The sequence below is a fragment of the Bos mutus genome, chromosome 10, assembly GCF_027580195.1.
Source record: "Bos mutus isolate GX-2022 chromosome 10, NWIPB_WYAK_1.1, whole genome shotgun sequence".
NCBI lineage: Eukaryota > Metazoa > Chordata > Mammalia > Artiodactyla > Bovidae > Bos > Bos mutus.
In genome coordinates this window covers 80142762-80167388 of record NC_091626.1, presented here as the reverse complement: position 1 = coordinate 80167388, position 24627 = coordinate 80142762, and the positions used below count along the sequence as shown (strand labels likewise).

General features: G+C 38.7%; 1 protein-coding gene across 1 annotated transcript; it reads left to right on the top strand.

Annotated features, from left to right (window-relative positions):
- The first annotated feature begins 17444 nt into the window (after positions 1 to 17444).
- On the top strand, positions 17445 to 18401 carry LOC102285308 (olfactory receptor 4F3/4F16/4F29). Its single transcript, XM_005908766.2, has one exon. It carries the CDS (start codon positions 17445 to 17447, stop codon positions 18399 to 18401), a length of 957 nt encoding a protein of 318 aa, XP_005908828.2.
- Positions 18402 to 24627: the final 6226 nt, after the last annotated feature.

The following is a 24627-nucleotide window of genomic DNA, read 5'->3' as shown; positions in this document are numbered from 1 at the left end:
CATTGTTGAGTCCATTTTTGGATCCTTGGAAAACTAATACCTGTATATCCATTTATTTTGTCATTTAGTCACTAAGCCATGTCCAACTCTTTTGTGACCTCCCTGGACGTTAGCCCACCAGTCTCCTTTGTCCATGGGATTTCCCAGGCAAGAACACTGGAGCTGGTTGCCATTTGCTCCTCCAGGGGATCTTCCCAGCCCAAGGATCAAATCTGCGTTTCCTGCATCTTCTGCATTGGCTGGCAGATTCTTTTACCATTGAGCCACCTGGGAAGCTCTTTTTAAAAAAATTATCTTAACTTTCTTTTTTTTATACTTGTACTTTTTCACATTATTAATCTGAACTCTTTGAATTACATGTGTCAGGAATCCAATCAAAAAAAGCTTAAAGTAACTAAAACAAAGAATTGAAAAGTTTCCGTTGTTCAAGAGGAAAAGATCTATAGATTTATTGTACAACAACTTGAATATACTTATTACTGAGCTGTACTTAGAACTGGTGAGATGTATGTTTATATACATAGATTTTTACCACAATGCAAAAACTCTTTTAATATTTTTTAAAGGAACTTATTGACTCAGGGTACTGGGATGTCTAATACTGGATCCAGCCTCACAGACTCCAGGGAGTCATTTACTTGCACACTTTTGGGTTTTTATCTCTCATTCACTCCATTTGTCTTGCTCCTTGCTCTGTTTCTTTCTCCTCCTCCTTCTCTATTGACTATTTTTTTCTCTGTGCATTGGTCTTATTTTCTTCTGTTGCACATGGACTTTTTTATGCATCATGTAGGGAGTGAAGAGAGGCTGCAAATAACTCAAATTTTAAGTCATTTCAGCCTAGCAACCCTGTAGGAAAGGGAGAGGTTTTCTTTCCGAACACCTATATTAAAACACAATGAAAGAATTCTAGTTAGCATTGTTTTAGCTCTATGCCACATCTTTCATGGACTATGTCTGGATGCCCACCTTAGTGGCAAAGACCAAAGTGTATGGTTGACAACCTCCAGAGAACTATATGAATTTAAGGAGGAACATTTCTCAAATGGGGGAGGTGGGGTACTGTCATCAGTGGAAGGACAAAAGTGATTCAAGACAGACAAAAAGTTGTCACATGTTTTTTCTTATGAAATAGAAGTTAATATCCTGTGTTGAGATGTTATTCCACCCTGTTCTCATCAGTGGAATACTAGCTTTTGCATATTGATTTATCAGTGCCACATCTATGCTAATGATATTAATTCCTTTATTATAATATTTCTATTATTTGCTTTCAAATATTGTATTTGAACTTTTGTATTTGTATAATACAAATATTTGTATTTGTATTCAAATGTCTCCCTAATTTGTTGGTTTTTTTTAGCTTTAGCTATCATTTTCTGCAGCATAGAAATTGTACTTTTCATGATTCCAACTCCATAGAGCTTTTAAATTGTGACATCACAATTTTACTAAAATCTTTTCCATTTCAAAAAATTCTTTCTTCTTTTTCTCTGTTCTGACTGGGTGATTTCCACTAGCACAGCTCACAGATTGTTTCTCTTCAAATCATCCAGTCTTCTGTTGATGCCATCTAGTTATTGAATTCTTCATTTGTGATTGGTTCTTTCTTACATTATCTAAGATTTTAAGTTCTCACTGAGTTCCTCCTTTCTTTTCCCAGGTATTATGAACATCCTTTTAGTCATTTTTTTGAACTCTTTATCAGGTAAATTACTTATCTCCATTTCATTAGGGTTTGTCTGGTGTTTCATTTTGTTCTTTTGTTTAGAACATATTTATCTGTCTTTTCATTTGGTTTGACCAGTGGTTCTTGAAAAAGTGTGGGGCATCCTCTTCCTGAGTAGACTACTTGTGTTTTGGGGCTTTGGCAAGCTGGCTGGAACATGAGCATCCAGACTAGAGGCAGTGCCTGGGGAGTGCAGCACCTAAGACAATCTTAGAGGGATGGCTGGGCACTGAGGAAGTACAGACCATGCAGACTCTCCATAGTGGGAGGGGCATCAAAAATGGAGCTCCTTAGCACCTCTGACCTCTGAGAGCTCCAGCAGTTTCCTGTTTGTTTGACAGATGACCTCCGGTTACTAAATAGGTTGTCTTCTCATATAGTCTAGGTGTATTTGAAACTACTATTTGTTTAGCATGTCTCAGGGGACCACACCAGCCATATTCCTCCCTTTTGAAGGTCTCTATGACTGGTGGGGTTTCCATGAAGGGTTGCTGTTCAATCTCTAAGTCGTGTCTGACTCTTGGCAACCCCATGGACTGCAGCATGCCAGGCTTCCCTGTTTTTCACTATTTCCTGGAGTTTTGCTCAAATTCATGTCCATTGAGTCAATGATGCTATCGAACCATTTCATCCTCTGCTGCACCACTCTCCTTTGCTTTCAGTCTTTCCCAGCATCAGTGTCTTTTCCAGTAAGTCAGCTCTTTGCCTCAGGTGGCCAAAGTGTTGGAGTTTCCAATGATTATTCAGGGCTGATTTCCTTTAGGATTATTGGTTTGATCTCCTTACAGTCCAAGGGACTTTCAAGAGTCTTATCCAGCTTCACAATTTGAAAGCATAGAAACACAAGCTGGAATCAAGATTGTCGGGAGAAATATCAATAATCTCAGATATGCAGATGACACCACTCATGGCAGAAAGTGAAGAGGAACTAAAAAGCCTCTTGATGAAAGTGAAAGTGGAGAGTGAAAAAGTTGGCTTAAAGCTCAACATTCAGAAAATAAAGATCATGGCATCCGGTCCCATCACTTCGTGGGAAATAGATGGGGAAACAGTGGCAGACTTTATTTTGGGGGGCTCCAAAATCACTGCAGATGGTGACTGCAGCCATGAAATTAAAAGACACTTATTCCTTGGAAGGAAAGTTCTGACCAACCTAGATAGCATATTGAAAAGCAGAGACATTACTTCACCAACAAAGGTCTGTCTAGTCAAGGCTATGGTTTTTCCAGTGGTCATGTATGGATGTGAGAGTTGGACTGTGAAGAAGGCTGAGCTCTGAAAAATTGATGCTTTTGAACTGCGGTGTTAGAGAAGACTCTTGAGAGTCCCTTGGACTGCAAGGAGATCCAACCAGTCCATTCTGAAGGAGATCAGCCCTGGGATTTCTTTGGAAGGAATGATGTGAAAGCTGAAACTCCAGTACTTTGGACACCTCATGCGAAGAGTTGACTCATTGGAAAAGACTCTGGTGCTGGGAGGGATTGGGGGCAGGAGGAGAAGGGGACGACAGAGGATGAGATGGCTGGATGGCATCACTGACTCGATGGACGTGAGTCTGAGTGAACTCCGGGAGTTGGTGATGGACAGGGAGGCCTGGCATGCTGTGATTCATGGGGTCACAAAGAGTCGGACATGACTGAGTGACTGAACTGAACTGATTCTTTGGTGCTCTGTCTTCTTTATGGTCCAAACTCCCATCCATACATGACTACTGGAAATACCATAGCTTTGACTATACAGACCTTTGTTGGCAAAGTGATACCTTTGCTTTTTAATACACTGTCTAAGTTTTGTCGTAGCTTTCCTTCCAAGGAACAAGCATCTTTAATTTTGTGGCTGCAGTCACTGTCCACAGTGATTTTGGAGCCCAGGAAAATAAAATCTGCCACTGTTTCCACTTTTTCCCCTTTTGTTTGCCATCATGTGATGGGACTGGATGGCATGGTCTTAGATTTTGAATGTTGAGTTCTAAGCCACCTTTTTCACTCTCCTTTTTTACCCTCATCATGGGTATTCCATTTTTATGTAGATTAACTCTGTGCAGTAGATGGTCAATCAATCCTCAGATCTTCTTCAGAAGCAGTTGCTCTTTATGTAGGTATATATTCAATGTGCCTGTGGAAGGAGATGAGTTCAGGGTCTTCCTATACAGCCATCTTTCCCTTCCCTCAGACAGGGAATATCTGTAATGGTATACTTTCCTTGGAAGAAAAGATGTCCTATGATACTTACTAATCTTACTTACTATAGATGTTACTCATTTGTAAACAAAGCTAATGGTTGGTTTGTTTCCTTAAGACCTAAGAAAGACCAAACTATAAATTCCTTGACATGCAGTCTAGGGAGGGAATGTGGAGGCAAGTTTTACATCACAGAGGCAAATCATCTTGTTCCTGTATAGTGAGTAATCTCTAATAGTCTTTTCCATAGGCATTCTCTGTGCCCTATCTAAAATATAAAGCCTCAGAACCCTTTATGGTGCCATACCTCACCATGCTCTCAGTAGACTCACCATCCAGATTTTCCAGGATTACAGATCTGTCTTCATAGTCATATAAATTTATTCAGGGTACTGATTTTTCTTTCCCAACCATGGCGCATCTGCAGAAACTATCATTTATAGGCTTACAGAATACCTTTCTTGCCTTTATCTGTTCTTGTGATGTCCCAAGAAACATCAGCAGCTCTGGGCACATTTTTACAGAAAATGAAGTATAACAACAGACCAAAAGAATTTACTATAGCATGCATACACACATGCATGCTCCATAACTAAGAAACAGCTCACTGATGGTGTGATGGAATGGCCTTGTAAATGCTCAGCTTTTGTATCAGTTGGGAAGTGCACACCAGCAAGTTTAGGAGGCTATATATTCTGTGCAGAACATATTTTAAACCACTGGCCACTACATATTGCCCTCTGTCCTATAGCCAGCATATGTGAACCTAAGAGGGGGAAAGTCACTTTAGCAATAAGATTGAATCATTTACTATGGGAATTTATACTCCCCATTCTTGTGAACTTTGGATTAGTAAGCTCAGAGGTCCTAATGCCTCCTGGGAAGAATATTCCAAAGGGAATACAGCTAAGACTGGCCTCTGACAATTTTGGGCTCCTCATATCACTGAATCTGTAAATGAAAGAGTTATTGCCTATGGCAATTGTGGGGACATGAGCAAGAGTGAAAACAAGAGTACATAAGCCATATATTGAAATATCTGAGGGACTTCCACGGTGGCCCAGTGGTTAAGACTCCAAGCTCCCAATGCAGAGGCAGGGGTTTGATCCCTGGTCTGGAAACTACGATCCCACATGTTGTGCACTGCAACCAAAAGATTTTTTTAAAGAAGAAAGAAATATTTGAAAGTTATAAGTCAAATTAACAAAATCTTGTTTACAGATCTTGCATTCCATTTTTCAATGTTAATAAACATATGTTGTTTCCTCTCTGTCTCTAGTGTCTTATTAAGAGTTTTTTAGAATCTCTGTTCTGGTCAAACCAAATAAGTCCCCAGGGGTAAAGTCCCTAGACCCATGAACTCCTGCAACTCTCTTCTAGGCAGAATCACTTGATCAGTGTCCTCTGGAACTATTAATTAGCTTTATTTCTACAACAGCAATATTTTGTAGCACTTTATATTAAAGAACACAGAAAATCTAAGACTCTATGAAGATATTCTTTTCTTTGTACAGGTAAAAGAAAATAATAAGGGTAAACAACAATAAGGAAAGTAACTCTAATGTCAGATATGAGCTGCTAAGGATGTGAGTCATATGTTCAAATGTATGAGTGTTACCCTAAAACTGGGTAGCTAGTGTCTGAAGTAACAAATTGACAAGCAGTGGAGTATAAGTGTAAAAGGGGTATTGATATGTTGCAGAAAGTAAACTGACTTTGGCCTTTTACTAGAGTCACACAGCTTTTGCATTAGGGTAACATGAAAGATATTAGGAAAAGTCAAATGAGTTTTTAATGTTTGGGGTTTAGCACTCTGTTGCCAAGATGATTATATGAATGATTCTCATCCTCTGTAGTTTGATAAACAGGTAAGAAAAATTGCTGACATAAGAAACTAAGAAAACAAGGGTTCTTGTAATCTCCATTAGTTCTTCAAAAGACATAAATTATAAACCAATGCTCTGAAAAAGGGGAAAAATTAATTAGGTACTTGTAATATTTTCAAGATGAAAAAAAGTCTGAATAGGAACTACCTGAATAGAAGAGACATCCAAAAATGTGAAACTGAATAAATTATTTCCAGTGTAAATATCATCTTATAATATGATATGGAAAGTAGACAAGTAAAATAAAAACTTAAATATCAGTTGGCTCTACTACTCTCTTAAATGCTTTATAATTTTCGAATTTTGCTTTTTAAATTTTGTCTTTAAACTGTAAGTAGAATGCAGAAGGTTTAGAAAGAGTTGACATGTGTGATTTTTTTGGACATAGAAGTACAGAAAAAAGAGATCCCAAGAGAAAATGTAAAAGGGATTGAGTTTTTGAGTCTTGAAAACTGAAAGCTTAGTTTGCTGAGTATATATACATAAAAAGTTAATTGAAAGAGACATTAAAAATTATTTTCTTGCACACTGTTATGACAAGTAAAAGAACTGTTCTTAATTTAGGAGAAGCAGATATTTACTTAGGTGTGGAGACAAATTTATGACAATTTTTAAACAAAATGCAGGGCATTTCAGCTGAGGGAAGTTATACCCTCTCAATATTTTTAGGTTGAGAAGGAAATTTACAATGATAGTCTAGATTTTCAAAACTAAAAGATGTCATAATCCCCTTTCAGCTTAATAATTCTATAATTTGGAACCATAGCTGCAAATATTTCCCTTATCTATAAAGATTAAATGTCTTGGAATCTATTTCTGGAAGATTAATTGATTCTACATGGATCAAGAAAGGGAATTAATCACAATAAAAGGCAAAGGATTGGGCCTTTTCTTTTATATCTGAATACTTAATTACTTTAATAAAGAGTTACAATTAACGTGTTTGAGAAAAACAATCTAACAACTTTCTCCTTTGAGAAAAACCAATCTGTAAGAGAACGGGGTTTTAGAACATCATCAGTCAGGAGGTGGTTTCTAGATATTGACTCCTAGGTGACTAGACATCATGGCATTTCTCTGGTGGCTCAATGGTAAAGAATCCACCTGCAATGCAGGAGACACAGGTTTGATCTTTGGGTCAGGAAGATTCCCTGAAGAAGGAAATAACCCAATCCAGTATTCTCACCTGTGAGATCTCATGGAGAGAGGAACCTGACACACTACAGTCCATGTCGTCACAAAAGAGTTAGACAGGACTTAGTAACTAAACAAGAGGTGACTAGACATCATATCCTGGTGTCTCCATCTAGACTTTCACACTTAGAACTGTGAGTTTCTGTATTATGATATTTGATGTATACTTTTCTTCCTTTTAGTACATCTAGGGAAACTTTAATTTTGACTTCTAAGCTTTTTTTTCCAGTACTTATTTCACAGTAAGTAAATCACTCTTAGCATTATCCTATCAGGCTTCATGGTTATAGTTCTTTCCCCTGTAAACCCATTTTCCTCAAATTCCAGTTCTTAAGTAGTTGAAGGTATTGGAGATCCAAAGGGCAAATAAACCTTACAACTTGATGTGTATAATTGATAAGGCTTATGGAGAACATCTTCCAAGAGACTGAGTGCAGAAAAGATACCAGAAATACAGTACTAAATGTGGTTTATGATTATAAAATTTCTGAAGAATGGGCCCAGAAAGTCATGAAAGTCATATTTCATAAACTGTCTCATAAAGTGGGCCTTGTCTTTTCTCTTCTTGTCATTATACACATACTTTCTTTAATCCTTTTTTCTTTTTAGTACTCATTTTAACATAGTTTCTTTTCCTTATCCTTTACTTTTATAATCTAGTCTCTAATCTTTTTGTCTCTTGAGAACTCTTCTCAGTCTTTTAGTGCATCTCACCATTTATATAATCAGGGATATTGTAATGTTTTTTTAAACATCCAATTATACCCATTCTATCTTTGTTGACTTGTTATAAGTCATGGCATCTGGTCCCATCACTTCATGGGAAATAGATGGGGAAATAGTGGAAACAGTGTCAGACTTCATTTTGGGGGGCTCCAAAATCACTGCAGATGGTGACTGCAGCCATGAAATTCAAAGACACTTGCTCCTTGGAAATTCAAAGACGCTTGCTCCTTGGAAGAAAAATTATGACCAACCTAGACAGCATATTGAAAAGCAGAGACATTACTTTGCCAACAAAGGTCCACCTAGTCAAGGCTATGATTTTTCCAGTGGTCATGTATGGATGTGAGAGTTGGACTGTGAAGAAAACTGAGTGCCGAAGAATTGATGCTTTTGAACTGTGGTATTGGAGAAGACTCTTGAGAGTCCCTTGGACTGCAAGGAGATCCACCCACTCCATTCTAAAGGAGATCAGCCCTGGGATTCCTTTGGAGGGAATGATGCTAAAGCTGAAACTCCAGTACTTTGGCCACCTCATGCAAAGAGTTGTCTCATTGGAAAAGACTCTGATGCTGGGAGGGATTAGGGCAGGAGGAGAAGGGGACAACAGAGGATGAGATGTCTAGATGGCATCACTGACTCGATGGACATGAGTCTGAGTGAACTCTGGAAGTTGGTGATGGACAGGGAGGACTGGTGTGCGGCGATTCATGGGGTCGCAAAGAGTTGGACACGACTGAGCAACTGAACTGAACTTAAGTACATAATCTGCTATTACTATTACTGTAAGATTTGCAGTCTGATTCTCCTATATTGAAGGATATCTGTTTACATCCTATTTTTCACATCACTGAAAATTTTAGCCAATTTTCACAGAACCAATATTTTTGGTATCTCCCCTTCTTCTTTTTTGGGCTTCCCTCAAGGCTCAGAGGGTAAAGAATATACCCACAATCCAGGAGATGTGGTTTTGATCCCTTGGTTGGGATCCATGGGGTTGCAGAGTAAGACGTAACTGAGCACACACACATTCATACTATATTCTTACAATCAAGTCAGCTAGAGAAAGAAAATATTTTTAACTTTTTATTTTATTTTAGAGCATAGTTGATTAAAAATGTGTTAGTTTCAGGTGTACAACAAAGTGAACAATAGATATACATGTATCTGTTTCTTTTTCAAATTCTTCTCCTAATTAGGGTGTTACAAAATATTGAGCAGAGTTCCCTGTGCTATACAGTAGGTCCCTGTTGGTTATCTATTTTAAGTGTGAAAGTGAAGTTGCTCAGTCATGTCCAATTTTTTGCAACCCCATGGACTGTAGCCTACCAGGCTCCTCCATCTATGGGATTTTCCAGGCAAGAATACTGGAGTAGGTTGCCATTTAGTATAGTAATGTGCAAATGTTAATGAAGAGAAAATATATTTACAGCACTGTAACTTTACATCATCTGTTTATAAGATAAATCATCTGTCTATACCTATATCTACATATCTTGTAAGATACAAAATATTGTTTATATTACATATATTGCTAACACTAGACATCAAAAAAGAAAAGATAAAGTGAAGAGAGACTGATCCTTAGTCATAACAATTTATATACTGATAATGAAGAAGCAGGAACATAATTGCCTCAAAGTAACCTAGAGAAATCAATACAATTGCTTTATGGTAGCCTTGCTGATTCAATAATGAATGAATCACTATAAAATTTTATGGTATATCAGTCAGTCACTTCAGCCCACTCAGTCCTGTCCAACTCTTTTTGACCCCATGGACTGCAGCACGCCAGGCTTCTCTGTTCATCACCAATTCCCAGAGCTCAATCAAACTCATGTCCATCAAGTCAGTGATGCCATCCAACCATCTCATCTTCTGTCATCACCTTCTCCTCTTGCCTTCAAATCTTTCCCAGCATTAAGGTCTTTTCCAATGAGTCAGCTCTTCATATCAGGTGGCCAAAGGATTGGAGTTTCAGCTTTAGCATCAGCCCTTCCAACAATATTCAGGACTGATTTCCTTTAAGATTGACTGGTTTGATCTCCTTTCAGTTCAAAGGACCCTCAAGAATCTTCTCCAATACCACAATTCAAAAGCATCAATTCTTTGGTGCTCAGCTTTCTTTATGGTCCAGCTCTCACATCCATACATGACTACTGGAAAAACCATAGCTTTGACTAGACAGACCTTTTTCAGCAAAGTAATGTCTCTGTTTTTAATATGCTGTTTAGCTTGGTCATAGCTTTTCTTCCAAGGAGCAGGAGTCTTTTAATTTCATGGCCTCAAGCACTATCTTCAGTGATTTTGGACCCAAGAACCATAAAGTCTGTCACTGTTTCCATATCTCCCCATCTTTTTGCCATGAAGTGATGGGACCAGATGCCATGATCTTTGTTTTTTGAATGTTGAGTTTTGAGCCACCTTTTTCATTCTCTCACTTTCATCAGGAGCCTCTTTAGTTCTTTGCTTTTGCCATAAGGGTGGTGTCATCTGTGTATCTGAGGTTATTAATATTTCTCCCAGCAATCTTGATTCCAACTTTTGCTTTATCTAGCCTGGTATTTAGCATGATGTACTCTGCATATGTTAAATAATCAGGGTGACAATATATAGCCTTGACGTACTCCTTTCCCTATCTGAAACCAGTCTGTTGTTCCATGTCCGGTTCTAACGGTTGCTTCTTGACCTGCATACAGATTTGTCAGGAGGCAGATCAGGAGGTCTGGTATTCCCATCTCTTGAAGAATTTTCTACAGTTTGCCATGATCCACACAGTCCAAGGTTTTGATGTAGTCAATGAAGCAGAAGTAGATGTTTTTCAGGAACCCTGTTGCTTTTTTGATGATCCAGTGAATGTTGACGAAGCACGGGCAGCTGCGACAGTGCACAAGCACAGCTGAGAGGAGCTACCACACATCTGAGGTCAGAGGCAGAAGCCAGGAGGACCCCATGCCCAAGGTCAGGGGCAGCGGGCAAGAGGAGCAACCCCACGTCCAAGGAGCGGTGGCTACACAGGTGCAGGAGGGCCTAAAGGAGCTACTCCATGTCAAGGTCAGGAGGGGCGGCGGTGAGGAGACACACCTCATCCAAGGTAAGGAGCAGCGGCTGAGCTTTGCTGGAGCAGCCATGAAGAGATACCTCACATTCAAGGTAAGAGAAACCCAAGTAAGACAGTAGGTGTTGCAAGAGGGAATCAGAGGGCAGACACACTGAAATCATAATCACAGAAAACTAGTCAATCTAATCACCTTAGGACCACAGCCTTGTCTAACTCAATGAAACTAAACCATGCCCGTGGGGCCACCCAAGACAGGTGGATCATTGTGGAGAGGTCTGACAGAATGTGGTCCACTGGAGAAGGGAATGGCAAACCACTTCAGTATTCTTGCCTTGAGAACCCCAGGAACAGTATGAAAAGGAAAAATGATAGGATACTGAAAGAGGAACTCCCCAGGTCAGTAGGTGCCCAATATGCTACTGGACATCAGTGGAGAAATAACTACAGAAAGAATGAAGGGATGGAGCCAAAGCAAAAACAATACCCAGTTGTGGATCTGACTGGTGATAGAAGCAAGGTCTGAAGCTATAAAGAGCAATATTGCATAGGAACCTGGAATGTCAGGTCCATGAATCAAGGCAAATTGGAAGTGGTCAAACAGGATGGCAAAAGTGAACATCGACATTCTAGGATTCCGAGAATTAAAATGGACTGGAATGGGTGAATTTAACTCAGATGACCATTATATCTACTACTGCAGGCAGAAATCCCTTAGAAGAAATGGAGTAGCCATCATGGTCAACAAGAGTCTGAAATCAAGTACTTGGATGCAAACTCAAAAACGACAGAATGATCTCTGTTCGTTTCCAAGGCAAACCATTCAGTATCACAGTAATCCAAGGCTATGCCCCAACCAGTAATGCTGAAGTAGCTGAAGTTGAACGGTTCTATGAAGACCTACAAGACCTTTTAGAACTAACACCCAAAAAAGATGTCCTTTTCATGATAGGGGACTGGAATGCAAAAGTAGGAAGTCAAGAAACACCTGGAGTAACAGGCAAATTTGGCCTTGGAATATGGAATGAAGCAGGGCAAAGACCAATAGAGTTTTGCCAAGAGAACGCACTGGTCATAGCAAACACCCTCTTCCAACAACATGAGAGAAGACTCTACACATGGACATCACTAGATGGTCAACACTGATCTAAGATTGATTATATTCTTTGCAGCTCAAGATGGAGAAGCTCTACACAGTCAGCAAAAACAAGACCGGGAACTGACTGTGGCTCAAATCATGAGCTCCTTATTGCCAAATTCAGACTTAAATTGAAGAAAGTAGGGGAAACCACTAGACCATTCAGGTATGACCTAAATCAAATCCCTTATGATTTTACAGTGGAAGTGAGAAAGAGATTTAAGGGACTAGATCTGATAGAGTGCCTGGTGAACTATGGATGAAGGTTCGTGACATTGTACAGGAGACAGGAATCAAGACCATCCTCATGGAAAAGAAATGCAAAAAAGCAAAATGGCTGTCTGGGGAGGCCTTACAAATAGCTGTGAAAAGAAGAGGAGCAAAAAGCAAAGGAGAAAAGGAAAGATATAAGCATCTGAATGCAGAGTTCCAAAGAAGAGCAAGAAGAGATAAGAAAGCCTTCCTCAGCGATCAGTGCAAAGAAATAGAGGAAAACAACAGAATGGGAAAGACTAGAGATCTCTTCAAGAAAATTAGAGATACCAAGGGAACACTTCATGCAAAGATGGGCTCGATAAAGGACAGAAATGGTATGGACCTAACAGAAGCAGAAGATATAGTGGAGGTGATGGAATTCGAATAAAGCTATTTCAAATCCTGAAAGATGATGCTGTGAAAGTGCTGCACTCAATATGCCAGCAAATTTGGAAAACTCAGCAGTGGCCACAGGACTGGAAAAGGTCAGTTTTCATTCCAATCCCAAAGAAAGGCAATGCCAAAGAATGCTCAAACTACTGCACAATTGCGCTCATCTCACACGCTAGTAAAGTAATGCTCAAAATTCTCCAAGCCAGGCTTCAGCAATATGTGAACCGTGAACTTCCAGATGTTCAAACTGGTTTCAGAAAAGGCAGAGGAACTAGAGATCAATTTGCCAACATCTGCTGCATTATGGAAAAGGCAAGAGAGTTCCAGGAAAACATCTATTTCTGCTTTATTGACTATGCCAAAGCCTTTGACTGTGTGGATCACAATAAACTGTGGAACTTTCTGGAAAAGACGGGAATACTAGACTACCTGACCTTCCTCCTGAGAAACCTATATGCAGGTCAGAAAGCAATAGTGACAACTGGACATGGAACAACGACTGGTTCCAAATAGGAAAAGGAGTATGTCAAGGCTGTATATTGCCACCCTGCTTATTTAACTTCTATGCAGAGTACCTCTTGAGAAATGCTGGGCTGGAAGAAGCACAAGCTGGAATCAGGATTGCTGGGAGAAATATCAATAGCCTCAGATATGCAGATGACACCACCCTTATGGCAGAAAGTGAAGAGGAACTAAAAAGCCTCTTGATGAAAGTGAAAGTGGAGAGTGAAAAAGTTGGCTTAACATTCAGAAAACAAAGATCATGGCATCCAGTCCCATCACTTCATGGGAAATAGATGGTGAAAAAATGGAAACAGTGTCTGACCTTTTTTTTTTTTTTTTTCCAAAATCACTGCAGATGGTGATTGCAGCCATGAAATTAAAAGACACTTACTTCTTGATAGAAAAGTTATGACCAACCTAGATAGCATATTGAAAAGCAGAGACATTACTTTGCCAACAAAGGTCCGTCTAGTCAAGGCTATGGTTTTTCCAGTGGTCATATATGGATGTGAGAGTTGGACTATAAAGAAAACTGAGCACCAAAGAATTGATGCTTTTGAACTGTGGTGTTGTAGAAGACTCTTGAGAGTCCCTTGGACTGCAAGGAGATCCAACCAGTCCATTCTAAAGGAGATCAGCCCTGGGTGTTCTTGGTAAGAATGATGCTAAAGCTGAAACTCCAGTACTTTGACCAGCTCATGCGAGAGTTGACTCATTGGAAAAGACTCTGATGCTGGGAGGGATTGGGGGCAGGAGGAAAAGGTACGACAGAGGATGAGATGGCTGGATGGCATCACCGACTCAATGGACGTGAGTTTGAGTGAACTCCAGGAGATGGTGATGGATAGGGAGGTCTGGCGTGCTGCGATTCATGGGGTCACAAAGAGTCGGACACGACTGAGCGATTGAACTGAACTGAACTGAATGAATGTTGGCAATTTGATCTCTGGTTCCTCTGCCTTTTCTAAATCCAGCTTGAACATCTGGCAGTTCACAGTTCACGTATTGTTGAAGTCTGGCTTGGAGAATTGTGAGCATTACTTTGCTAGCATGTGATGAGTGCAATTATGCAGTAGTTTGAACATTCTCTGGCATTACCTTTCTTTGAGATTGGAATGAAAACTAACCTTTTCCAGTCCTGTGGCTACTGCTGAGTTTTCCAAATTTGCTGGCATATAGAGTGCAGCATTTTAACAGAATCATCTTTACAGATTTTAAATAGCTCAACTGGAATTCCATCACCTTCACTGGCTTTGTTCATAGTGATGCTTCCTAAGGCCCACTTGACTTCAGACTCCAGGATGTCTGGCTCTAAGTGTGTGATCACACCATCATGGTTATCTCGGTCATGAAGATCGTTTTTGTATAGTTCTTCTGTGTATTCTTGCCATCTCTTAACATCTTCTGCTTCTATTAGGTCCAAACCATTTCTCTCATTTATTGTGCCCAGCTTTGAATGAAATGTTCCCTTGGTATTTCCAGTTTTCTTGAACAGATATCTAGTCTTTCCCATTCTACTGTTTTCCTCTATTTCTTTGCATTGACCATTGAAAAAGGCTTTCTTATCTCTCCTTCCTATTCTTTGGAACTCTGCATTCAAATGGGTATATCTTTTCTTTTCTCCTTTGCCTTTAGCTTCTCTTCTTTTCTCAGGTATTTGTAAGGCCTCCTCAAACAACCTTTTTGCCTTTTTGCATTTCTTTTTCTTGAGGATGGTCTTGATCACTGCCTCCTGAACAATGTCATGAACCTCCATCAATAATTCTTCAGACACTTTGTCTATCAGATCTAGTCCCTTTAATTTATTTGTCGCTTTCATTGTATAATCATAAGTGATTTGATTTAGGTCATACCTGAATGGCCTGTTGGTTTTCCCTACTTTCTTCAATTTAAATCTGAATTTGGCAATAAGGAGTTCATGATCTGAGCCACATCAGCTCCTGGTTTTGATTTTGTTGACTGTATAGAGCTTCTCCATCTTCGCTGCAAAGAATATGTCAATCTGATTTTGGTATTGACCATCTGGTGATGTTCATGTGTAGAGTCATCTCTTGTGTTTTTGGAGGAGGGTGTTTGCTATGAGCAGTGCATTCTCTTGGCAAAACTCTGTTAGCCTTTGCCCTGCTTTATTTTGTACTCCAAGGCTAGAATATATACTCTTAGAACACTGGAGTGGGTAGCCTGTCCCTTCTCCAGCGGATCTTCCTGACCCAGGAATCAAACCAGGGTCTCCTGCATTGCAGGCAGATTCTTTACCAATTGACCTATCAGGGAAGCCCTTTATGGTATATAGCTTCACAATAATATTTATAACTTAGCATTGGAAACATTGTTCGAGTTTTTAAAACATACTTACTTGTGATCACAGGCTGATATGTAGTGTCTCCAATTACTATACAGTAAAGTAATTTTATAAAGCCAAGTTATGAAAGATTAAGGAAACTAGCACATTGTTAATTTTACATTAAATATTAATCACCTTATGTCTATATAAGAACAGGCTATCCACTTCAATATAAGTTTTGCACAATTTTCTACAGGTATATTTTTGTATATTTATTAAAAAATCCACATGTAAATGGACTCACAAAGTTCAAATTCATATTGCTCAAGGGACAACTGTACTTGTTATTCAGAGTTTTAGCAAACAATTATTTGTGATTGTAAATTTTCAGTGAATGGGATTGAGGAAGGCAGATGCAGTTCTTAACTTTGTAGAACTTGCAGCCTAGATGGGAAGGAGAAATTGAACAAATAATTACATATCTGTTAAGTACTGCTAGAATACAGTGTGCTTTGAGAGCAAATCAATTAAACTTATACAAGATAATTTTTAAGAAAACTTAAATATTAATATTTTTCTTAATTATTTATGAAATATATTTTCTGATATAAAAGTCTGCTACTCCCTGTATGTCATTAGTGTTTTGTTTTCTTATTCACTCACTATGTCTCATGTACTGAGTGCTATGAGGGCAAGTGAAATAAAGTAAACATAATATTTACTGAATACTTACTAAACATAATATTTACTGAATACTTACTATCACCTTACTTCCCTTGTAGCTCAGTCAGTAAAGAATCTGTCTGCAATTCGGGAGACCTGGTTTCGATCCCTAGGTCAGGAAGATCCCCTGGAGAAGGAAATGGCAACCCACTCCAGTATCCTTGCCTGAAAAATGTCATGGACAGAGGAGCCTGGTGGGCTGCAGTCCATGGGGTTGCAAAGTCAGGCATGACTGAGCGACTAACACTTACTTACTTACTTACTATCACCTTATGTCTAGATGCATTAGTTATTCTACTAATTGCAATCACACAGGTAAATAAAAGGAAGCTCAAAGAATTTAAGCAACTTTTCCAAGATAAAGCTATCAATGAATGAACTGTAGTATAAATCTAAATCCAAAACCCATATTCCCTTCACTAAGTTGTATCTCTAGAATTAATAATCACGTGATACTGGAATAAGTCCTTATATAGAGATTTGTACAAAATGGCTTCCACTACATTGTGCATTTCATAGTTTTAGGATTTTCAGATCGTATGCTAAGAACCCTAAGACAATGTTTCTCAAATTACCTGTGCTAAAGGATAAGATTTTTCCCTTTATTTCTAATTCTTCATGGACTATTACTTTTTTGAAGTACAAAACTTGGCATCACTGTATATCAAATTGCTAGAGACGTTTTTAAATACTGACTCACAAACTCTCTACCTGGTATGATACAAATTGGTAACAGTTCATGGACCTACACCTCTCTGGACCACTTTTTAGGGAGTACAAATATGAATAAGCCAAAATCCCTGCCTTCAAGAAGCTTAGAGTCTACTTGGTAAGTTAGAGTTGTTATCAGTTCACTATAATACAGGGACAATAAAAATAAATGCTAGTAATAGTAAGCCAAAACTGGGTAAATATGGTAAACCTTTAAATAATATTGAAGGTGAATGTGTTCCCATGGGTGGGGCCAGGCGAAAGTTTGTAGACTTAAAAGAGATGGCAGTAGTGATTAGTTCATTGTAACTAGGATTGGATCATGTTGGTTTTGAACCCAAATTCAAAGGGTTGAGGTTGAATTCCTTATACTAATGCTGAACATCTTGTATCTCATGAGTAATACAGGGCATCAATCCTGGGAGGAAGCAGAGGGTATTAAATGCAGAAAAAATAAGGTGCTAAGAATAGCCCCATATGATAACCATCAGTTTTCCTGGGTAAAGACATTTTAAGGTCACGAGCATATTAGGTCAGTTCTAATGCTAATGTAGAAATAGGCTTTCATAACTGTAATCCCTTTTCTTCTAATTTATTATTAACATAATTATCATGATTTACATTTTTTCTATTGTCCTCCTTCAGGTAGTAATGCTAACAAAGCTAATGGATGGAGCAAATCAGTCTGTGGTGTCAGAGTTTGTGCTCCTGGGACTTACCAACTCCTGGAAGATCCAGCTACTTCTGTTTGTGTTCTCATCCGCATTTTATGTGGCAAGCATGATGGGAAACTCTCTCATTATTCTCACTGTGACTTGTGACCCTCACTTACACTCTCCCATGTACTTTCTGTTGGCCAACCTCTCCTTCATTGACCTGGGAGTTTCTTCTGTCACTTCTCCCAAGATGATTTATGACCTTTTCAGAAAGCATAGAGTCATCTCCTTTAGAGGCTGCATCGCTCAAATCTTCTTCATCCACATCGTTGGTGGTGTGGAGATGATGCTGCTCATAGCCATGGCCTTTGATAGATATGTTGCAATATGTAAGCCTCTCCACTATCTGACCATCATGAACCCTAGAATGTGCATCTCCTTTTTAGTGGCTGCCTGGATAATAGGCTTTCTCCACTCCATGGTTCAGCTGCCTTTTGTAGTAAACTTACCCTTCTGTGGCCCAAATGTGTTGGACAGCTTTTACTGTGACCTTCCTCGGTTGATCAAACTTGCCTGCATAGACACATACCAACTAGAGTTCATGGTCATGGCCAACAGTGGGTTCATCTCTATTGGCTCCATCTTCATTCTGATCATTTCCTACATTGTCATCATTCTCACTGTTCAGAAACACTCTTCAGGTAGTTCATCTAAGTCTCTGTCCACACTTTCAGCTCACATCACTGCAGTAGCTCTGTTCTTTGGTCCTTTAATTTTTATCTATACATGGCCATTTCCTTCCACACACCTGGATAAGTTTTTGGCCATCTTTTATGCAGTTCTCACTCCTTTCCTGAATCCAGTCATTTATACATTCAGGAATCAAGAAATGAAAGTGGCAATGAGGAGAGTATGCAGACAGTTAGTGAGTTATAGAAAGATCTCTTTAGTGATGCCTGTATTGTAATGCCCTTGTTAATTATTGATGTTCAGTGCTGATGATCAAACTCAGAGAAAAACTTTTCTTTATGCTACTTTGATTTTATTATGCACACTGATAGCAAGTCCACTTTGTCTTTCACTTAGGAGGTAGCGAAATTCACTTTTGAAAAGAGAAAAGGAATTATATATGAAGCATTTATATTCAAATATTATAGTAATCTAAGCCTCAAATCCTAAGAAATAATGTTTATGTGAAGTAACTATTAGAAATACAAAACATGGAACACTTTTTTAAGGCCTTAAGAACAGGGAGAACCTGTCTGGCTCCTTTTAACAAAGCATGCCTCATGGTCAGGAATTCTTATCAGCACCCAATAGGGTGCTAAGTGAGGACTGAACTGAGCCTTCCTATTGCATGCTGCAGCTTGCTCACATTCTCCCCTTCCTTTGGCTCTCTGCAGGGCTGTGCAAAGATGGCAGAATCTTCAAGAGCAAACACCCAGTATCTTTGAGAACAAACATGTATGAGGTCACGTATCTCTCAGTAGAAACCAAAGGAACCGTTCTTGAAATACAAAGAGCTGAGAAACACGAGGAGTTTTTCTGTGATTAGTATTATGCTGCTCAAATCCCATTACATTTTCATACCTCTTTTCTTCCTATGTCTTCCTCTTTAATTTTCTTCAGCCACTTATGGTCTCTGGAGGAGGAAAACCTATTCCCCCTTTCCCTCTCCTCTTTCTTTTCCTTCCCATCCCATTATTCCTCCTCCTTTCCCCACTTTCCAGAATTTGCTTCTCTTTTCCCTTTGAACTTTCCTTAATGTTGCCCCTTTAAAATTTCCCTCTTGTAATTATTATAAGTTTCATGTTTTGAAAGACTGATTGTTTTGGTCCTGGGAGCTGAGCCCTGGAATGTGAGTGAAGGGAGAATAACTAAATGGCAAAGGTAGGAGTCACTTACAGAAGTTTCTTTCATATTTTCAACTGTGACCCACAGTAAGGAACACTGTATATGCTGTAATACATACCACACCCCATGTCCATAAGGAACTTAAAAGAACTTAAAATTTTACATAATTGTATTTATTTTTTGAAAAATAGTTTTTTCTTCTCTTTCATCTTTTCTTCAACTTCTGTTTACAGTCAATTTTTTGAACAACAGAATCTATGCTAAGAAAATTAAACAATAGATGGATAGTAATATTTACCACTTCTAGTTCAAAGTGGAATGAATACTCTAAGATAAATTTGTTATGTTATTATGATAGTGAATGTAAAACTCTAGTCTTGGTTTAACGTAATATTTGGTAGTACAGCATTTCTAAGTTTTTTTTTAATAAGCCCATCAAAGCTGAGCTGTGCAAACTTTGTCAGAATTTTAACACATTATTATTTTGCTTCTGACTCATTACTTGAAATTATATATATATATATATATATACACATATATATATATCTCTCATAAAGACTTTGGTTATTATACAAAATGAGATAAGCAACTGGATTTTGAACTAGGGGACAACAGGCTTACATTTTCAGTGTAAGCTGAAAATGGATCACTCTGGCTGCTTTATCCTTCAGAGTTTCAAGGATACAGTCAAGAAAATTATTAGAAGTCATTGCAATAATTCTAGCAAGAGATGATACTGACTTAGATCAGAGTGATAAAGGTAGAGGTAGTGAGACATGGTACAGTCTCGATAGACTGACATGATATGTAATGAAATGTCCAGCACTATAGATATCCTTGACCATTTGGAAACTGTGAAATAGTGCACCTCATTGCAGAATTTTCATATAAAAATAAACAAAACCCTAAATCTACAAAATTATGAAAGGTACTAATAGGGTAAATACACACTTAGTCACTAACTTTAAAAAGGACTCTAGAATAAAGAGGCATTTGAAGCTTTAAAAAGGAGTCTGAGGGAAATAAAGTGAAGTGATCCCTTAACAATAGCTCAATAGCACAGACAGTGACACAGGGTTAATTTATTGTCAAGGCCCAGCTCAAATTTTTGGTATATGATATATATCATTAAAAACATATTAGCCACATATACTACAATAAAGGGCTTCCCTGGTGGCTCAGCTGGTAAAGAATGCAGGAGACCTGGGTTTGATCCCTGGGTTGGGAAGATCCCCTGGAGAAGGGAAAGGCTACCCACTCCAGTATTCTGGCCTGGAGAATTCCATGGACTGTATAGAAGAACATGAGGTTGCAAAGAGTCGGACACGACTGAGCAACTTTCATTTTCACTACGATAAATGGCAAATGGTACAAGGAAGTCATTCTCTTTCTGTGTTTTATGCATTTGTTCCATGAGACATCTAGAGCTATGGTAAAATTGTGTATATTTAACTGAAGACCCCAGAAGTAAACATTGAAATATTATAGCCAAGTGTCAATTGTACCTCTTAAGTTTACTCTGCATCTCTAAGGAGTTAGCCTCTATTTATAGGTATAGAACCAGGGTGAATTAAACACTGAAGAATATTTACCTCTGAAAGTAAAGAGCTAGTAACTGTCACTGCTATACTTGAACAATTTTTCTGTAACTGAAATCTGATAATTATCTGAAACCTAGGCAAAAGGAAATTGCAAACATTCTTCCCACTTCCACCAAGGCCAATAGGTAAAGAATTCCTATACATATTCAAAGCTTCATAGGACTGAGTGAGGAGAGAGAAAGCATTTGAAATAGTATTAAAAGGACTCCATGAAAGATAGAATTAAAATTACATAAAGAACCATGACATTTCATGAACACTTTCAAAAAACTAGAAGAAAATATGCTCTAAACTAAAATATAAGAGAAAGCGCACTGAGCTTTCAGTAAATGAAATGATGTAAGCAAAGGAAGGACTGATGCTGAAGCTGAAACTCCAATACTTTGGCCACCTGATGCAAAGAGCTGACTGTTTTGAAAAGACCCTGACATTGGGAAAGATTGAAAGCGAGAGGAGAAGGGGATGACAGAGGATGAGATGGCTGGATGGCATCACTGACTCAATGGACATGAGTTTGGGTAAACTCCGGGAGTTGGTGATGGACAGGGAGGCCTGGCATGCTGCGGTTCATGGGGTCACAAAGAATCGGACATGACTGAGTGACTGAACTGAACTGAACTGAATGAGTAGAGGCCACAAATGCTGCTAAACATCCTACAATGCACAGGATAACAGTATAGCCCATTCCCCAGAACAAAGACTTATTCAGCCCTGTATATGCCAAATTTGAGAAAATATAAATTCTAAATTAAATTCTTCATAAAATTCTGTTTCTTTAGTGAAAAGTCTGAGTGTTTTATACTATTCTATTCTCCCAGGACACTTGCTCTTTGAAAGACACACTATGACAAGCCTAGACAGCATATTAAAAAGCAGAGGCACTACTTTGCCAACAAAGGTCCATCTAGTCAAAGGTATGGTTTTTCCAGTAATCATGTATAGATGTGAGAGTTGGACCATAAAGAAAGCTGAGTGCTTAAGAATTGATGCTTTTGAACTGTGGTGTTGGAGAAGACTCTTGAGAGTCCCTTGAACTTAAAAGAGATCAAATCAGTCAATGCTAAATGAAATTAGCTCTGAATGTTCATTGGAAGGACTGATGCTGAAGCTGAAGCTCCAATACTCTTTGCCACCTGATGCAAAGAACTAACTCATTGGAAAAGACCATGATGCTGGGAAAGATTGAAGGCAGGAGGAGAAGGAGATGACAGAAGATGAGATGGCTGGATGGCATCACCGATTCAATGCACATGAGTTTGAGCAAGCTCCAGGAGTTGGTGATGGACAGAGAAGCCTGGTATGCTGCAGTCCATGGGGTAACCAAGAGCTGGAGACAACTTAGTGACTGAACTGAACTGAACTGATTCTCCCAGGTGTGTGATATATACCCACCACATCTTTATCCATTCATCTGTTGATGGACACTTAGGTTGCTTTCATGTCTTATCTACTGTAAATACTGATGATATAAACTTTAGGGTGCATGTATCCTTTTGAATTATGTTTTTCTCCAGATATATGTCTAGAAGTGGGACTGGAGGATCATATGGTAACTCTATTTTTAGTTTCTCAAAGAATCTCCTTACTGTTCTCCATAGTGGCTGTTCCCATTTACAGTCCCATCAACACTATAGGAGGGTTCTTTTTCTCCACACTCTCTTCAGCATTTATTGTTTGTAGATTTTTTGATGTTGGCCATTCTGATCAGTGTGAGGTAATACCTCATTGTAGTTTTGATTTGCACTTCTCTAATAATTAGCTTTGTGAATATCTTTTCATATGCCTTTTGGTCATCTGTATATCTTCTTTGGAGAAATGTCTTTTGAGATTGGCTCTTTTTTTTTTTTTTTTTTTTTTTTTTTTTGAATTGTTGATATTGAGTTCTATACATTGTTTCTATATTTTGAAGATTAATTCCTTATCATTTTCATTGTTTACAAATATGTTCACTCATTCTATAGGTTGTTTGGTTTTTGTTGTTGTTGTTTTTATCGTCCCCTTTGCTATGCAGAAGCTTTTAAGTTTTACTAGGTCCCATTTGTTATTTTTGCTTTTATTTCCATTACTCTAGGAGACAAATTCAAAAGGATATTTCTTCAATTTATGTCAAAGTGCTCTGTTTTCCTTTAGGAGTTTTATAGCATCTGATCTTACATTTAGGTCTTTAATCCACTTTTAATTTATGTTTGTGAATGATGTTAGAGAATGTTCTGATTTCATCCTCTTCCATGTAGCTGTCCAGTTTCCCCAGCACCACCTATTGAAGAGATTGTTTTTCCTCCATTGTATAGTCTTGCATCTTTTGTTGTAGATTAATTAACCATTGGTGTGTAGGTTTATTTCTGGACTCTCTATCCTATTCCATTGATCTTTATTTCTGATTTTGTGGCACTACCACACTGTTTTGATTACTGTAGCTTTCTAGTATAGTCAGAAATGAAGGAGTCTGATTCTTCCAGCTCTGCTTTGCTTTCTCAGGATTGCTTGGTTATTTGGGGTCTTTTGTGTTTCCATACAAGGAAACACAAAAAAATTATTTCCATATAAAATTTTTTGTTCTAATTCTATGAAAAATGCTATTGGTACTTTGATAGAAATTTCATTAGTTCTGTAGATTGCCTTGGGTAGTATTGTCATTTTGACAACATTGACTCTTCCAATGCTAGAACATAGTATATCTCTCCATCTGTTTACGTAATCTCTGATTTCTTTCATCAGTATCTTACAGTTTTCAGAGTACAGATCTTTTGCCTCCTTGCTGCTGCTGCTCAGTCGCTTCAGTCGTGTCCGACTCTGTGCAACCCCATGGACTGCAGCCTACCAGGCTTCTCCATCCATGGGATTCTCCAGGCAAGAACACTGGAGTGGGTTGCCATTTCCTTCTCCAATGCATGAAAGTGGAAAGTGGAAAGTGAAAGTGAAGTTGCTCAGTCGTGTCTGACTCTTAGCAACCCCATGGACTGCAGCCTACCAGGCTCCTCCATCCAAGGGATTTTCCAGGCAACAGTACTGGAGTGGGGTGCCATTGCCTTCTCCCTTTTCCTCCTTAGGTAGGTTTATTTCTATGTAATATTTTTCTTTTCAGTGTGATAGTAAATAGGATTGTTTCCTTAATTTCTCTTTCTGATCTTCCATTAATAGTGTATAGAAATACAACAGATTTCTGTATATTAATTTTGTATCCTGCAACTTTACCAAATTCATTGATGATCTGTAGTACTTCTCTGGTAGCATCTTTTGGATTTTCTACATATAATATCTTGTCATTTGCAAGCAGTGACAATTGTACTTCTTTTCCAATTTTGATTCCTTGTTTTCCTTTTTCTTCCCTAATTGCTGTGGCTAGGATTACCAAAACTATGTTGAATAAAAGTGGTAAGAGTGGAAATTCTTGTGCTGTTCTTGATCTTAGAGGAAATGTTTTCAGCTTTTCACTGTTGAGTAGGATGTTAGCTGTAGATTTGTAACGTGCTGTGCTGTGCTATGCTGTGCTTAGTCACTCAGTCATGTCTGACTCTTTGCAACCCCATGGACTGTAGCCCACCAGGTTCCTCTGCCCATGGGGATTCTCCAGGCAAGAATACTGGAGTGGGTAGCCTATCCCTTCTCCGGGGGATCTTCCCAACCCAGGAATCGAACTGGGGTCTCCTGCATTGCAGGCGGATTCTTTACCACCTGAGCTACCAGAGAAGCCCATGGCCTTTATTATATTGAGGTGAGTTCTCTCCTACCCACTTT

Coding starts and splice junctions, on each gene's coding strand:
- LOC102285308 (XM_005908766.2), top strand. CDS start 17,445: ATGGATGGAGCAAATCAGTCTGTGGTGTCAGAGTTTGTGCTCCTGGGA.